Source organism: Salarias fasciatus, chromosome 23 (genome assembly GCF_902148845.1).
Source record: "Salarias fasciatus chromosome 23, fSalaFa1.1, whole genome shotgun sequence".
Classification (NCBI taxonomy): Eukaryota; Metazoa; Chordata; class Actinopteri; order Blenniiformes; family Blenniidae; genus Salarias; species Salarias fasciatus.
The window spans coordinates 35,422,879-35,441,436 of NC_043766.1; the positions used below are offsets into that span (position 1 = coordinate 35,422,879).

Below are 18,558 nucleotides of genomic sequence, written 5' to 3' on the forward strand. Positions count from 1 at the left end.
CCATTTCATTGTTGTGGTGTTAATTGAAATGTTCAATCATAAAGTAATAAAATTATATCATTGACAAGTCAATGATACTTCCTGATGTTTAATGCCAGTGTGTCTGATAACATCAAACATTACTTTAACTGCTCCACTGCTCGGACTAATTTAATTTTGGATATTCATGCCATTGGAAACATTTATATGATTGTGGTTTGTTGGATTTTTGACCCTGCTATTTTCATTCGGAAATAGTTTAGTTTAATTTAATTTAGTTTAGTTTGTTTATTCGTTTAAAACAACACACAAACAAAAAACAAAAAAGATGAAAATACATCATTGTCATCGGTCTAGACACAAAACAAACGAAAATAAACCGTTTTTGCTCTACTTCAAAACTTGTGAGTGCTGCCTTGTTGACAATGGGACGTGTGGGAGGGGCCCAACTCATGGTGTGTCCCAGATCTCCTGGACTGGGGACAGGACAACACACACATGCATTGAGAGTCAAGACAGTGCTGTCCATGGTGCTGAACACCATTCAGTCAATGGTCTTGAGAGAGAATCTGGAGGAACTTCGTGTGGAACCTGCTTTTATCAAATGGATTACCAACGACAGTCAGGCCAGCAACACAAACCCTGTTGAACATTCTGCTAAGACGCCTGCTGTAACTGAAAAGGATTTTTCAGTCAACGAGGGAAACACTAAGTCTGAAAGCACTGCTGTGTTTGAAGAGAGAAGTGATGCATGCTGCACTGCAGTGTGGAGCTACGGATGTAAACACCATTAAAAATACAACCAAAGAACTTAAGGACGCTGTGGAGAATGTGCAAACAAGGCTGGGAGAGGCGGAAGAGCGCATATCGGATCGAGAAGATGCAAACGCTCAAATTGGGCCAAAGTTGGACAAATGTGACAAGAAAGGATGCTGGACCTGGAGAACAGAAGCCACAGAAATTGATTTTGCATCTCTGGTTTGGAAGAACGCTTGGAACAATCCGGAAAGATGGCCCATATGTGGAGAAGATCCTGACAGATGCGTTCGTTTTTACTGGGAGCGAATTTGAGATTGACCATGCCCCTCGGATTATTTATTTAGTTTGATCTATTTTTTTTTATTTCTTTTAATGGTTCATTTTTTTCATTGGTTTTATTGGTTTCATAGGTTTCTTCAACAGCAGGTGTAAAGTTAGAAGATACAGGGAGTTTATAAGAACTCCAAACTTAAAGGTAATGTGAGTAAAACTTTTAGCTTTTTTTATTGGCTGTATATTATTTGTGATGCGTCCAGTGTCTGTTTTTGCCGTACATTATGTCAGGGTCCATCAATGTAACATCATGGAACATAAAGGGATGCAGGGACCTCATTAAATGGAGGAAGGTTCTGGAATTTAAAATTGAGAAACACCGACATGACATTCATTCAAGAGTCTAGCGGTTTTGGAGAAATTTATAGTAATAATAATAGAAATTTAAAAGAGATTGGGTAGGAACTATATGTCAAAGCTCATATTCAAGCAAGTTGAATGGTGCTATGATTCTGACACACAAATATGTAAGCTTTATTTTAATTAAAAACATGATAAGGAAGGTTGTATAATATGTTTAGAAGCAACTATTGATTGAGTTAGAGTTATATTGTGTATTTTTTATGCAACAAACAAAGAAGAACCAGATTTGTTTTGTAACCCACTGATTTTCTGCACTACAACGGTGTCATTTCAGCAACACGGACAGTACCTCGGATGTCAGTTAACAGCAACCTAAAGTTAAACTGGACCACATCAGTCATTTGGGTATTTCAGCACAATGGACAGCACCTTTGATTGGTCAATAAACAGCGAGCCCCTGATTATCAGCACCATAATGATCAACTTATTATTTCAGCACCATGGACAGCGCCTTGGATAAAAAAATAAGCAGCAACCTAATGTTAATATGGACCATAACTGTCAAGAGGGTATTTCAGCACCATGGACAGCGACTTGGATTTATCATTACACAGCGACCCACTGATAATCAGGACCACAATGGCCGATTGGCTATTTCAGCACTGTTGAGAGCGCCTTGGAATTATCAGTAAAAAGAGAACAACTCTTAATCGAGAACACAATGGTCAATTGGTTATTCCAACGCCATGGACAGCGCCTTGGGTTGAAATTTAAACAGTGAGCCACTGACTGTCTACAACAAAATGGTCAATTGGCTATATCAGCACCATGGACAGCACCTTGGATTTATCAATAAACAGCGACCCACTCATTATCTAGCCTGACCAGCCATGACCAAAACGTGCTTCTCCAATGCTTTACAAAGACGCCGTTTGGTCTGGGGTCACAGCGCCTATTCTCAGTTTCTCACAATTTTTTTTAGTTGTGCATGAAGGCAGCTCATTGGCTGAGCGGGGGCCAATGCGAGCCCCCATGCATGACGTGCAGTAACATGCGATGGCCCCGGGTATAACTGCTGTGACGCATGATTTCAACAAACGAGAGGCACTGTAGTCACGCGGCATTTGGGGATTTAAAGCAGTCATGGCAAGTGGAGGAGCGGATAGAGCAGAAAACTGTAGAAAAAGCAGACGCAAAAACACGATCGCCGTAGTCCGCCATGTTGAATGTTATGAACTGGGGAGTTCCGTCTGCTCAGTGTGACTCATGAGAGAGGCTGTGCTGTAATTGGTCCGCCGCCTCACGGGACGGTAACTGATTGGCTTATGCTCCAGGTCCAGTCCCTTCGGCATCCAAGCAGCATGTGGCGGATGTGGAAGTGACCTGGCTGGTCAGGCTACTCATTATCTGCATAAAAACGATCAATTGGCTATTTCAGCACCCAGCTATTGTGTGTTTAGCTGCCGTCAGGCAGCTGCAGCAGCTGGTGGTATCGCTTGGCCTAGTTTTCATCTCAAATATTTGATCTCAAATATTTATTTTTCATTTGTATATATTTCACAGTGCTGTAAGGAGTTCACCTTTATGGAAATAAAGTCCTTGGCATCAGTCACATTTCATGCATCATTAATCGAAGGGCTGCTGCAAACTCAAAGACACTCAAATTAATACAGACACAATTGTAGACAGGAAATGTGGTGCTGTCCATGGTGCTGAAGCAACAACCCAAGACAGTTGCTTGCCAGTATTTTGCCAGATAAACATGAAAATGCAAACAGAATCACACACACACACACACACACACAAACACACACACACTCAAGTGAACATACACAATTGTAGATCAGAAACATGGTGCTGAAACAACTGAAGACAATTACCAAAATCAAATTAAAGTTTATCTCTATAGAACTATTGGGGGGGGGTCACCCTGGTCCCTTGAGAACACAAAGACAAAATGGCGCTGGTTCTCAACCTCCCCACAATGGGGGGGCCCGACGCGGTGGTGCAATACCACTGTCCCACCTCACAAGGGCGCTTGTGAGACGCTCTTCAAAACCGAAGGGACCCGTCAGTGCAGTCTGATTGGCCAAGCCAGGAGTGCGGGAGACAGTCACCTCACACAGAAAGCTCCTATCTGGTCTCGGAAGCCAGCCTTCTCCTAAGTTTTTTGTCCAGAGCGGACACCAACTCAGGCCCCAAACTGTCTCCTGGGACCGGTTTTTCCTCCTCGTTCACCAGTGGATTTCCCCCTTCTCATCAGCCAAGCTGGCAGCTCTGCCTTCACCCCGCAGCTCCGTCTCAAAGAGCGTCTGGACCGATGCAGACCGGGCCTCTTTTCTTCACGTGAACCTCCAAAACGAGCCATCGAAGTCCGCCTAGATGCAGCCCAGACGACCGAGTTAGAACGACGGTTCTAACTCCACCAAAATCACCCACCGGGCCGACAGGACCGCACAGAGCTGAGGCCACAGCGCGTTATCTTCCCTCACTGCATGCAGAGCAGCTGCACCCACTTGCTTCTTCTTCTCGCTTAGATAGCAAGTGTGATAGTTTAAGTGCTTTCTATTTATGAACTGAAACTGAAGTTTTGTTCATTTTACACATGTGACTCTAATAATTTCCTCTTGTGCTCACGCTGCTCAAGCACGCCACTTCCCTCTCATCCCACAACTGCAAGACGGCCGGCTCGAGCCGCATTGTTCAGGCGTGTGAGATAAGAAGCAGCACGCTCGTCTCTTTCCTCTCATATTAATAACGAAGCGTGATATTCTTCACAGAAGCACGCAAAGCGTCTGTTGGACACGCGTCCACACACGTGCCTGCCCATCGCTTCTTTCCTTTATACTTTGAATCTGTTCTTTTTTATTAGATGTGCTGATTAGGAAAAAAAAAATGATTAAATGATTAAAAAAAAAAAAAAAAAATGTGCTGATTAGGAAAAGGCTTTTTTTTTTTTTATAAACACTCGTTAACTGGACTGGATGATTCATTGTTGTTGGTGGTGTTTGTGACAAAGTTGATGGTTTTGACAGTCAGAGCTCGATCTCACGCTTCTCTAATAATTTAACTGCTTATTCAAAATTTTCACAACCAGCTTAAATTCATGTTCCATTTTGAAACTGAACGTTGGTGATTGTCCTCTTTGAGGTGGTGCCCTGGAATTATTCATTAAATAACCCGCAGGTTCATTTAAAGCATAATTCACAACTTCTCTCAGCTCATTTTCTGTAATTCACCCATTTTCAGTAATTGGTCATTGTTGGTATGATTGATTAATTATTAAGACCTTGTTAATCAATGATGTGATGGTTAAATCACTCTGTGATCTACTCATTCCAAAATAGCTGATTATTTGACATTATTAATGAATAAATAAGTTTATTCTAACTCATAAAAATTGTATCTGGGATAAATTACTTTTTGCTTCACTTTAAACAGTTTACTATGCCGTAATTGATTACTAGTGATTCACTGCTATGGACCTCTAATTATTAATTGGTAAATAACAATTTAATCAAATTAATAAACTACTAAATGACTTAAAGTAATCAATTACTTCCAGTAATCAATACTTCAGTAATTTAATATGAATTATCCAACGCAAACCCTAACAGTTTTGTTGGTCTTTTATTTGGAAATGATTAATTGATGGTTAATGTAATTATGACTGGTAAATGGGTTTGTAATAATATTCATAGCTTGTTAAATACTTGACTGTGTTTTTAAATTAGGTCTCTGACAGCAGCGTAATGAATGGACTACAATTTAATAAAACTTTTGGGGTTTTTTTCCAGTTGTAAAACAGACTTTTTGAACATGATTTGAGCTAATTTTAACACGGCAGAGTTATGGTTTTATTTCAGGGGATTGATATGTGGAAGTAATGGTGTGAAACCTTGTCTGGCCTGTCTATAGGTCAGCTTTTTTGTTTGTTGTCGTCGATCGAGTATGATGAGTGTGCAATACCAGTGTGGTAGGATTGTCTGGAACACTGACAGACTGGAACACTGATAGACACAGAATCACTAATCACTTTTTTTTTTGGCGGCGGTGGCTTTATTATCTCGTTTATTTTTCATACATTGTTAAGAATATTCTGTTTGTGTTTATTGTTGATCTTAAATAAAACACTGGCTTCTAAAAACCTCAAATCGCTGATATTGGTCCATTCGATCTGACTGATGAATACTTGCCTAACACAGTGTTACAGTGGTACAGTGTTATCAGCACATGAAGTGCAAAAGTCTTTCAAATCAATATCAATCCAAACCAATCACCCCTTTTCACACTATGTTAAACCCTTCCATCACGTCTCTAGAGAAAATCAATGCTGTCTTTGTCCCATTAGCGTCCCGTTAGCGACAGAGAATACTGTAAGCTCCACACACTGTAACAAGTTCAAACTGATCTGATTCCTATTTTTCCTGTAGTCTTAAAGCCCACTACAGACAGAATCCCCATGTTCTTCCCAGTGTAGCAAACTAAGGAGAAGATTTTGTCTCAGTGCTCCAATTCCTACTGGCCATTGGCTGTTTCTGTTTCCAAACCATTCTTTTTTTTTTTGTCTTAACCTGCTCCAAAAGAGATTCTGAGTGGGCCATAACTCATGTTTTTGCTCTTTTCTAACATGAAATCAGGAGTTTTGTCATTTAATTAGTAGTTTTCATTGGCAAAGCACTTGTAGTTGGCGAATTAGTTTTTGTTGTTGCTGGCGAAGTCGACGTTGATGGCGAAGTAATTGTCGTTGTTGTTGGCGAACCCCTTGCAGATGGCGTTGTAGTTGTTGTTGTCCTTTTTGAACAAGTTGCAGTCGGTCAAGCAGCTGTTGCTGGCGAACCAGTTGTTGGTGTTTTTGGCGAGCGAGTCGTAGTTGGCCGAGTAGTTTCCGTTGCTGCTTTCGAAGTAGTCGTTGTTGGCGGAGTAGCTTCTGCTTTAGGCGAAATAGTCGGAGAGGTGGTAGTTTCCCTTGTTCAGTACTTGTAGTTGGTTCAGGAGTTGTTGGAGTTGATTCAGGTGTTGGTTCAGGAGTTGTTGGGGTTGGTTGAGGAGTTGTAGTTGGAGCAGCTGTAGTTGTTCTCAGGGATATGGGGCGAACATTACATCTGTCTCCTTGACAACAGGTTGGTCCACTGGTGAAGGGTCCAATATTGTCCAGCAGTGTGAAATCCCCCAGGTCTGGAGCAGCGTCACACACAGTTTGAGATATGCAACCAAAAGCTGGATTACTCCCAGAACCACTCGATGCTGTGGAAGAAGAAAAATCATTCAGAACACAACTTCTGATTAAACTAAGATAAATTGAAAGTTGTAATTTATTTGTACTTGGAATGTCCCACTCACAACATTTTCAAATGCCGTTTTTATTGTGTTGCAGAGATTTTGAAGGTAATGTTGCATCAGAACTACTTAACCAACTTTATTTTTTTCCAGAAAGTACTTGAACAGAATAACTGTAGCAAATTAGGGGCATCATCTTCACATTTTTGTTAAAGAAATGTTTATCTGTGAAAGGTCATAATGTGGATTGGACTACTTGTTTTGATGTAATTTATTTGATATATTTGACCTTTCTCTGCTGTAAGTATTTCCATGACCTTGACGTTGCCTGCATTGCAATTGCTGAAATACACCCGGTCGACTCGGAGCGATAGTTAACAAAACTGTCCAGGGAGTCGAGGCTGCCAGCTGCACGGCTCGACCGGATGGCATTAATAAAGACCGTACACATCCAGCAGATCTCACGCAATGTTATATGAAGGGCTACAATTTTGGATTTTACCCAACTATGTTATGAAAATGATATTAGCTTCTAGAGAGGCAGAGTTTTCAAAGAATTGTTATTTTAGTGGCTCGGAGCTCAGGTGTTGTGGAATCAGGGATTAAATGTAAATACATAGTCAAAGTAGATGTTTGTAAAGAAAACTGATTACATTAACATGTTGATCTGAAGCCTTTTAACTAGTTCCAGTTTAAAACTAACAAACTTAAAAGATCTCTGAAGGAAAAGTCAGTTTAAAAGATGTTGAAGTGAAAATTAGACATTACATCGATATTTATTGAAGGGCAGAATGTGAAGACTCACCATCTCCTTCAAAGCATCGGTCCTCCACTCCTTCACACAATGATCTTCCCTGACACTCACTTTGACCAGGAAGACATATGAAACAGATTCCTCCATTTTCTGTCTGTGGATCTGGAGCTGAAACATTAAAGGACAACAAGTTTAGTTCAAAGATCACAGAACATTTCAGTATTACAATTCAGTATTACAATTTGTTGGTGCTCACCAGGAAGATTCTCCACATTACAGTCATCTGTGTCACAACATCTGGCAGATGCCAGAACACTGGCTGAGCCTGAATCCATTGAAAATGTCCGCTCTCCTATGGTTGGACACACGGACGACGTTGCACAGCCTCTGAAGAATCTCTGGATTTCAGCTTGTCCAACTTCAGCATCTACAGAGTGAAAAAAGAGTCAGTGACAGTTGATGAAAAGCTGACGGAAAGTTTGAGTCCATGTAATTCCAGAGATGAAGAAAAGTCTACCTCTAATGGTGGCTGTTATACACATGGTCTCTGCGGAGCAGGGCACTGAGACTGGAGATGAACAGGAGTCATCTGAGCAGCTCAGACACTGGAGAGGAGTTGTAGTTGGAGCAGCTGCAGTTGTTCTCCTGGATATGGTGCCATCATTACAAAAGTGTCCTTGACAACAAGTTGGTCCACTGGTGAATTGTCCAATATTGTCCAGCAGTGTGAAATCCCCCAGGTCTGGAGCAGCGTCACACACAGTTTGAGATATGCAACCAAAAGCTGGATTACTCCCAGAACCACTGGATGCTGTGGAAGAAGAAGAAAAATCATTCAGAACACAACTTCTGATTCAACTAAGATAAATTCAGAGGGCGATACTGAGCAGCGCAAGAAAATGGCAGCTTAGCATCGAGGCTCCGCTCAAACCTGCATTAAAGTTTTTCATACGCTTGAGAACAGAAAGAGGTCCTTCTGAATAATGTCGACGACAACTACAACCACCAACAGCGACGTATCTAGCAGAACTCGGGGCTCACAAAGATCGAAACTGAGCCCACAGATTGACGAGGAACACGAAGAAGCTACAGAAAGTGTAGCGGATATGGCAGCGGTGCTCACGGAGCTAAGAGCGCTTCGCTCCGACTTTGTTACCAAACTCGACACAGCGAATGCTCATCTGGGGGACATGAAGAACTCTGTCAGTGTCTTGGAGCAGAGCGTGACTGAGATAAGGTATGCTGTTGACTCCAACACAACTGGTGTCACTCTGGAGCGTGTGCATCCAACTCTGGCAGGACCCCGACCGGGCCACAACAGAGCTACCATCATTCGCTTCTTGAAGTTTCAGCACAGGGAGCCGGTTCTACGCACAGCCAAACCGCTCAACATCCAAAATCCCTCTGAAAACGTCTAGGTATTGACTTTATTAATGCTACACTCCCTCTGCTTTGTGAAAATATACTTTTGCATTTATTAATCATATAATGTTTAACTACTTATTGTTTATATTTATTTTATTGCAGGTTGAGTAGAGCTTATTTTTCTTGCATGGATAGTTTAAACACTCCTCTCTCTAAGTAGATTGGTGCTGCCTCATATTTTTCTCATTTTTGAGTATAGGGATGGTGAAATCTTGTGTTTTGGTGTTTGTTACGGGCCAGACAAACATTTTATTATTTTGGGTCGATTTACTCAATGCAAACTTCACATTTATATAGACAGGAACGAACAAGGAAATGTTGATTGGAAAATAACAAGGTAACAAGGTAAAACATTTTAAAAATTGAAGCAAGTGATGCGCCGTCTGCGTTGTGTGTTGAAGCATGGGTTCACATCTTTAAAACATGATACAGCGGATCTCACGCAACGTTATATGAAGGGCTACAATGTTGGACTTTACCCAACAATGTTTTGAAATTGACATTAGCTTCTACAGAGGCAGAGTTTTCAAAGAATTGTCATTTTAGTGGAATTAAATGTAAATACATAGTCAAAGTAGATGTTTGTCAAGGAAACTGATTACATTAAATTAACATGTTTATCTGAAGTTTTTAAAAACGAGTTCCAGTTTAAAACTAACAAACTTAACAGATCTCTGAAGGAAAAGTCAGTTTAAAAGATGTTGAAGTGAAAATTAGACATTACATCGACATTTATTGAAGAGAAGAACACGAAGACTCACCCTCTCCTTGAAAGCATCGGTCCTCCACTCCTGCACAGGGAAATACTGACTGACACTCACTTTGACCAGGAAAACATATAAAACATCGTCCACCATTGTCTGTCTGTGGATCTGGAGCTGAAACATTAAAGGACAAGAAGTTTGATTCAAAGGTCACAGGACATTTCAGTGTTAAAATTCAGTATGACAGTTTGTTCATGCTCACCAGGAAGATTCTCCACATTACAGTCATCTGTATCACAACATCTGGCAGATGCCAGTACACTGACTGAGCCTAAATCCATTGAAAATGTCTGCTCTCCTATGGTTGGACACACGGAGGACGTTGCACAGCCTCTGAAGAATCTCTGGGTTTCAGTTGTACGAAAAAATTCAGCATCTACAGAGTGAAAAAAGAGTCAGTGACAGTTGATGAAAAGCTGACAGCGAGTTTGAGTCCATGTGTTTCAATTAAGAATTTTAGAGATGACGAAAAGTCTACCTCTAATGGTGGCTGTTATACACATGGTCTCTGCGGAGCAGGGCACTGAGACTGGAGATGAACAGGAGTCATCTGAGCAGCTCAGACACTGCAGAGGAGTTGTAGTTGGAGCAGCTGCAGTTGTTGTCAGGGATATGGTGCCATCATTACATAAGTTTCCTTGACAACAGGTTGGTCCACTGGTGAATTGTCCAATATTGTCCAGCAGTGTGAAATCCCCCAGGTCTGGAGCAGCGTCACACACAGTTTGAGATATGCAACCAAAAGTTGGAAAATTCCCAGAACTACTCGATGCTGTGGAAGAAAAGAAAAATCATTCAGAACACAACTTCTGATTCAACTAAGATACATTCAGAGGGCGATACTGAGCAGTGCAAGAAAATGGCAGCTTAGCATCGAGGCTCCGCTCAAACCTGCATTAAAGTTTTTCATACGCTTGAGAACAGAAAGAGGTCCTTCTGAATAATGTCGACGACAACTACAACCACCAACAGCGACGTATCTAGCAGAACTCGGGGCTCACAAAGATCGAAACTGAGCCCACAGATTGAAGAAGAACACGAAGAAGCTACAGAAAGTGTAGCGGATATGGCAGTGGTGCTAACAGAGCTAAGAGCGCTTTGCTCCGACTTTGTTACCAAACTCGACACAGCGAATGCTCATCTGGGGGACATGAAGAACTCTGTCAGTGTCTTGGAGCAGAGCGTGACTGAGATAAGGAATGCTGTTGACTCCAACACAACTGGTGTCACTCTGGAGCGTGTGCATCCAACTCTAGCAGGACCCCGACCGGGCCACAACAGAGCTACCATCAATCACAGTTTCAGCACAGGGAGCCGGTTCTACGCACAGCCAAACCGCTCAACATCCAATATGAAGGAAGCAAGCTTTTTTTTTTTCGTGCTGGACTTGTCAGCGGAAACCATGCGTCACCGCTGCGAGTTCAACACGGTGCGTAAGAAGTTTGTGGACAAAGGGCTTTATTGAGGATTTCAGATTCATCCCTGCAATTTGAAAATTCTTCATAATGGAAAGATTCAACTTTCTGCGACTCCCCGGGGAGCAGAAGACTTCTGTTCGAAAATCCCTTGTGATGTTGGTGAGACTTGAACCCTCTTAAAACATGCAGGTATTGACTTTATTAATGCTACACTCCCTCTGCTTTGTGAAAATATACTTTTGCATTTATTAATCATATAATGTTTAACTACTTATTTTTTATATTTATTTTATTGCAGGATGAGTAGAGCTTATTTTTCTTGCTTGGATAGTTTAACCACTCCTCTCTCTGAGTAGATTGATGCTGCCTCATATTTTTCTCATTTTTTGATTATAGGGATGGGGAAATCTTGTGTTTTTGTGTTTGTTACGGGTCAGACAGACTTTTCTATTATTTTGGGTGGATTTACTGAATGCAAACTTCGCATTTATATAGACAGGAATGAACAAGGAAATGTTGATTGGAAAATAACAAGGTAACAAGGTAAAAAATTTTAAAAATTGAAGCAAGTGATGAACAGATTTAAATTATTTAATTCAAAAATAGTTTTTTATTCAAGAGGGTCACTTAACAAATTCAGAAATTAAAATAAAAAGATTAAAAATAGGTGGCGTGGACATGTGATGCATGCGGCATACAATAATTATGCATGGGGTGTTCCAATTCTTATTCATAGAACTAATACCTTTCAGGTCACAAATATAATCCAGGATCGATCTGGATGATATCTGATAGTTCAGGGTACTACCTTCCCTCTTGGATTAAATTTTGTGAGTGTGAATGCTCCAAATGAGGACAAGCCCAATTTTTTGTAGATGTCTTTCTTACCCTATCATCTTTACAAGGATCTTTTTTCATCGGTGGAGATTTTAACTGTACCTTGAATCCTGCAATGGACCGCAGTACGGGCTTAGACACTTATAAACCAAAATCAAGAAATCTTTTAAAACAGTACTGCGAGACTTTAAACTTATCCAAATATATTGCAATTTTCATGTTTTTCAGGCATCCAAAAATCTCGATCTCGCATCTATTACTTTGTTTCTCAAAGTCTTCTTTCAAAAGTTACAAGCTGCTGCTGTGACAGCACTGTAATCAGCCATCATACACCGATATCAGTGATTCTTCAACTTGACAAACTTTTTCATTGTCCTTCTCGCCGGCGTTTTAAATCTGTCTGGTTGCAAAATGAAGACTTCGTAACTTTTGCAAAAAATAAAATTGATCTGTATTTTGAATGCAACACAGATGAAATTGGGGCCAGCATGAGATGGTGAAAACAGCAGTACTGCCAGCGTCCACAAGGTGGAGATGAAAGCAGACAAGATCTGATCTGCTGCAGGTGCACAGGGAAGAATCACCTGCAAATGAGCGCCACTTTAGAGAGACGAAATGCCATACATGTGGCAAGATTGGTCACGTTAAAAGGGCATGCCGGGCACCAACTCAGAAACAAGGAAGGAAAAACTCACATCACAGAGAGCAACACAAACACACCAAATATGTGGATGCAGAAGAAAATACAGATTTAGGTGTTTTTGCTATTATAGCATCTATTATTGTAAAACCAGAGATACCTCCCAAGTTCTGCAAACACAGACCCCTCCCTTTTGCCATGAAGGAGAGAGTTGAGGAAGAGTTAAAGACACTGTCGTATGAGGTCCGCGAGTGCGATTCTGACACACTACACCGACGTCACGGAGATCAGATGCGAACTCGGGTCACTTCTGACCCTGACACAGGTGGCACTGACTCACAGACTGAACAGTCTGATGGTGGCGGCTGCAGCAGTGCACAGGAAGGTGAAGATTCTGCGAGTCTGACTCCTGAGTCCCTGGAGCCTGAACCAGTGGCTCTGAGGCGCTCAAAACATATCATCAATCCACCGGCAAGATCCATGCCTTAAAGCTGTGGATCATACCGTATTGCATAAGTTCACATGCATGTACTGAAGAAGTCTAATACATTGAGATACTATGTTTGAATAGTTTGGATAAAAAAGTATTTCAGCGTTTGCCCGAGATATTTCTGTTATTTGGAAACCGCTATTCATTTAAAATTAGATGCTCACTGTCATTTTCCATTGGTTTTTGTAATCTGTTTGCTTGCTGTTGCACAGTTTAAGAGGGGGATGATGTGGTGTATTGACCCAAATGGTTGTTATATGTTTTTATGCACACAGGAGTTTTGTACTATGATGGACACCGTAGTGAACGGCTGGAGGAGACGCGCATGCGCTGTCTGCATTGTGTGTTGAAGCATGGGTTCACATCTTTAAAACATGATACAGCGGATCTCACACAACGTTATATGAAGGGCTACAATGTTGGACTTTACCCAACGATTTGAAATTGACATTAGCTTCTACAGAAACACCGTTTTCAAAGAATTGTCATTTTAGTGGAATTAAATGGAAATACATAGTCAAAGTAGATGTTTGGAAAGAAAACTGATTACATTAAATAAACATGTTTAAAGATTTTTAACTAGTTCCAGTTAAAAACGGACAAACTTAAAAGATCTCTGAAGGAAAAGTCAGTTTAAAAGATGCTGAAGTGAAAATAAGACAGGATGTGAAGACTCACCCTCTCCTTCAAAGCATCGGTCCTCCACTCCTGCACAGGAAAATCTTAACTGACAGTCACTTTGACCAGGAAAACATGCAAAACATTGTCCACCATTGTCTGTCTGTGCATCTGGAGCTGAAACATTAAAGGACAAGAAGTTTGATTGAAAGATCACAGAACATTTCAGTATTACAATTCAGTATTACAATTTGTTGGTGCTCACCAGGAAGATTCTCCACATTACAGTCATCTGTGTCACAACATCTGGCAGATGCCAGAACACTGGCCACGCCTAAATCCATTGAAAATGTCTGCTCTCCTATGGTTGGACACACGGAGGACGTTGCGCAGCCTCTGAAGAATCTCTCGGTGTCAGCTTGTCCAAGTTCAGCATCTACAGAGTGAAAAAAGAGTCAGTGAGAGTTGATGAAAAGCTGACAGCGAGTTTGAGTCCATGTGTTTCAATTAAGAATTTTAGAGATGACGAAAAGTCTACCTCTAATGGTGGCTGTTATACACATGGTCTCTGCGGAGCAGGGCACTGAGACTGGAGATGAACAGGAGTCATCTGAGCAGCTCAGACACTGCAGAGGAGTTGTAGTTGGAGCAGCTGCAGTTGTTGTCAGGGATATGGTGCCATCATTACATAAGTCTCCTTGACAACAAGTTGGTCCACTGGTGAATTGTCCAATATTGTCCAGCAGTGTGAAATCCCCCAGGTCTGGAGCAGCGTCACACACAGTTTGAGATATGCAACCAAAAGTTGGAAAATTCCCAGAACTACTCGATGCTGTGGAAGAAGAAGAAAAATCATTCAGAACACAACTTCTGATTCAACTAAGATACATTCAGAGGGCGATACTGAGCAGCGCAAGAAAATGGCAGCTTAGCATCGAGGCTCCGCTCAAACCTGCATTAAAGTTTTTCATACGCTTGAGAACAGAAAGACGTACTTCTGAATAATGTCGACGACAACTACAACCACCAACAGCGACGTATCGAGCAGAACTCGGAACTCACAAAGATCGAAACTGAGCCCACAGATTGACGAGGAACACGAGGAAGCTACAGAAAGTGTAGCGGATATGGCAGTGGTGCTAACAGAGCTAAGAGCGCTTTGCTCCGACTTTGTTACCAAACTCGACACAGCGAATGCTCATCTGGGGGACATGAAGAACTCTGTCAGTGTCTTGGAGCAGAGCGTGACTGAGATAAGGAATGCTGTTGACTCCAACACAACTGGTGTCACTCTGGAGCGTGTGCATCCAACTCTAGCAGGACCCCAACCGGGCCACAACAGAGCTACCATCAATCACAGTTTCAGCACAGGGAGCCGGTTCTACGCACAGCCAAACCGCTCAACATCCAATATGAAGGAAGCAAGCTTTTTTTTTTCGTGCTGGACTTGTCAGCGGAAACCATGCGTCACCGCTGCGAGTTCAACACGGTGTGTAAGAAGTTTGTGGACAAAGGGCTTTATTGAGGATTTCAGATTCATCCCTGCAAGTTGAAAATTCTTCATAATGGAAAGATTCAACTTTCTGCGACTCCCCGGGGAGCAGAAGACTTCTGTTCGAAAATCCCTTGTGATGTTGGTGAGACTTGAACCCTCTTAAAACATGCAGGTATTGACTTTATTAATGCTACACTCCCTCTGCTTTGTGAAAATATACTTTTGCATTTATTAATCATATAATGTTTAATTACTTATTTTTTATATTTATTTTATTGCAGGATGAGTAGAGCTTATTTTTCTTGCTTGGATAGTTTAACCACTCCTCTCTCTGAGTAGATTGATGCTGCCTCATATTTTTCTCATTTTTTGATTATAGGGATGGGGAAATCTTGTGTTTTTGTGTTTGTTACGGGTCAGACAGACTTTTCTATTATTTTGGGTGGATTTACTGAATGCAAACTTCGCATTTATATAGACAGGAACGAACAAGGAAATGTTGATTGGAAAATAACAAGGTAACAAGGTAAAAAATTTTAAAAATTGAAGCAAGTGATGAACAGATTTAAATTATTTAATTCAAAAATAGTTTTTTATTCAAGAGGGTCACTTAACAAATTCAGAAATTAAAATAAAAAGATTAAAAATAGGTGGCGTGGACATGTGATGCATGCGGCATACAATAATTATGCATGGGGTGTTCCAATTCTTATTCATAGAACTAATACCTTTCAGGTCACAAATATAATCCAGGATCGATCTGGATGATATCTGATAGTCCAGGGTACTACCTTCCCTCTTGGATTAAATTTTGTGAGTGTGAATGCTCCAAATGAGGACAAGCCCAATTTTTTGTAGATGTCTTTCTTACCCTATCATCTTTACAAGGATCTTTTGTCATCGGTGGAGATTTTAACTGCATCTTAAATCCTGCAATGGACCGCAGTACGGGCTTAGACACTTATAAACCAAAATCAAGAAATCTTTTAAAACAGTACTGCGAGACTTTAAACTTATCCAAATAAATTGCAATTTTCATGTTTTTCAGGCATCCAAAAATCTCGATCTCGCATTGATTACTTTGTTTCTCAAAGTCTTCTTTCAAAAGTTACAAGCTGCTGCTGTGACAGCACTGTAATCAGCCATCATACACCGATATCAGTGATTCTTCAACTTGACAAACTTTTTCATTGTCCTTCTCGCCGGCGTTTTAAATCTGTCTGGTTGCAAAATGAAGACTTCGTAACTTTTGTAAAAAATAAAATTGATCTGTATTTTGAATGCAACACAGATGAAATTGGGGCCAGCATGAGATGGTGAAAACAGCAGTACTGCCAGCGTCCACAAGGTGGAGATGAAAGCACACAAGATCTGATCTGCTGCAGGTGCAAAGGGAAGAATCACCTCGCAAATGAGCGCCAAATTAAATGTCATACACGTGGCAAGATTGGTCACATTAAAAGGGCATGCCGGGCACCAACTCAGAAACAAGGAAGGAAAAACTCACAGCACAGAGAGCAACACAAACACACCAAATATGTGGATGCAGAAGAAGATACAGATTTAGGTGTTTTTGCTATTTTTAAAAAACACAGGAGTTTTGTACTATGATGGACACCGTAGTGAACGGCTGGAGGAGACGCGCATGCGCCGTCTGCGTTGTGTGTTGAAGCATGGGTTCACATCTTTAAAACATGATACAGCGGATCTCACACAACGTTATATGAAGGGCTACGATGTTGGACTTTACCCAACGATTTGAAATTGACATTAGCTTCTACAGAAACACCGTTTTCAAAGAATTGTCATTTTAGTGGGATTAAATGTAAATACATAGTCAAAGTAAATGTTTGTAAAGAAAACTGATTACATTACATTAACATGTTGATCTGAAGCCTTTTAACTAGTTCCAGTTAAAAAACTAACAAACTTAAAAGATCTCTGAAGGAAAAGTCAGTTTAAAAGATGTTGAAGTGAAAATTAGACATTACATCGATATTTATTGAAGGGCAAAATGTGAAGACTCACCCTGTCCTTCAAAGCATCGGTCCTCCACTCCTCCACATGATAATGTTAACTGACATTCAATTTGACCAGGAAAACATGTGAAACACCTTCCAGCATTGTCTGTCTGTGGATCTGGAGCTGAAACATTAAAGGACAAGAAGTTGTATTCAAAGATCACAGAACATTTCAGTATTACAATTCAGTATTACAGTTTGTTGGTGCTCACCAGGAAGATTCTCCACATTACAGTCATCTGTATCACAACATCTGGCAGATGCCAGAACACTGACCACGCCTAAATCAATTGAAAATATCCGATCTCCTATGGTTGGACACACGGAGGACGTTGCGCAGCCTCTGAAGAATCTCTGGGTTTGACGTCGTACAATGTCAGCAACTACAGAGTGAAAAAAGAGTCAGTGACAGTTGATGAAAAGCTGACAGCAAGTTTGAGTCCATGAGTTTCACTGAAGAACTCTGGAGATGAAGAAAATTCTACCTCTAATGGTGGCTGTTATACACATGGTCTCTGCGGAGCAGGGCACTGAGACTGGAGATGAACAGGAGTCATCTGAGCAGCTCAGACAGTCCAGAGCTTCAGCTGGAGAGAACATCAAAGTTTGATCAATTCATTTCAGCTTTATTTATATAACGGCAATTACAACATAGTCATTTCTAGACAGAGGAAACTCAACAGATCCACATGAGCAAGCTAAAGCGACTTTCTGCTATTGGGGTGAGGGGACGGAAAGAGAGGAAGAGATAGGACGGGCAGGTACATTTCTCGTATGAACTCAGCAATGCTTCACTCAAGCAGGTGGACCAAGATCAAGAAAGTTCACAGACTACAAGAGAGACAATGTTCAGTGACACGTAGTAATGAGACATTGCAAGAAAGAAAGGAGAAAAGTGAAGCAAAACTGGGAGCCGGTTCCACATGGAAGGAGTCCAGGGTTCACTTAGAAGTTTTTCCTGCTTTTAATGGAACTATCTCAATCCTATTTTGTGAATGGCCTTTTGAAGGTGCAATAAGTAATATTACATCACATAACGTATTTACCCCGGCTCAGCCATAAAATATGGAACGTTCTGCTGCTTGTTTGCCAACCTTGGGAACGCTCATATGATTGGCTCTGGAACCAGGACATGTGAGGTCTAGCCCCGCCCACTAAAGTTTTTCCACCCGGGACTCTCATTTTGAAAGAAAATAACATGGACTAGGACACTGTTGATGGAGTCAACAGATTGTTTCCAGGGAATGTTTCATTGGTGACAGGTGAAAAATAGGAATAGTTTTTTATTGTTTTTATTGTAAATTTCTCATTTATTTAACCTTTAAATAATTAAAATGTCTTCATATTTTGTGTTACTTTCCTGTTTGTGCCAAAAACTCATTCCCTGAAGAAATAAAACATTTACACTTACAACTACAAAAACAAATAAAGGAAAAACCTCA

General features: G+C 40.9%; 2 protein-coding genes across 6 annotated transcripts in view; both read right to left on the reverse strand.

Moving 5' to 3' along the window:
• LOC115382236 (stonustoxin subunit alpha-like) overlaps nt 1–18,558 on the reverse strand; it is an 829,400-nt gene that overhangs the window by 426,210 nt on the left and 384,632 nt on the right. The window lies entirely within an intron of this gene.
• Nucleotides 5,428–17,340, reverse strand: LOC115382205 (mucin-5AC-like). Of its 4 annotated transcripts, XM_030083903.1 has the most exons (11): nt 17,124–17,135; nt 14,139–14,432; nt 13,866–14,036; nt 13,661–13,777; nt 10,076–10,369; nt 9,800–9,973; nt 9,595–9,711; nt 7,926–8,219; nt 7,665–7,835; nt 7,460–7,576; nt 5,428–6,621 (listed from the first exon to the last, which is right to left on the reverse strand). In XM_030083903.1, exons 2-11 carry the CDS (start codon nt 14,161–14,163, stop codon nt 6,041–6,043), a joined length of 2,061 nt encoding a protein of 686 aa, XP_029939763.1. In that variant the 5' UTR covers nt 14,164–14,432; nt 17,124–17,135; the 3' UTR covers nt 5,428–6,040. The 4 variants fall into 4 exon arrangements, with proteins under 4 accessions (XP_029939763.1, XP_029939764.1, XP_029939765.1 ...); XM_030083904.1 differs by lacking the exons at nt 13,866–14,036; nt 14,139–14,432; nt 17,124–17,135 and adding an exon at nt 17,329–17,340; XM_030083905.1 differs by lacking the exons at nt 7,665–7,835; nt 7,926–8,219; nt 9,595–9,711.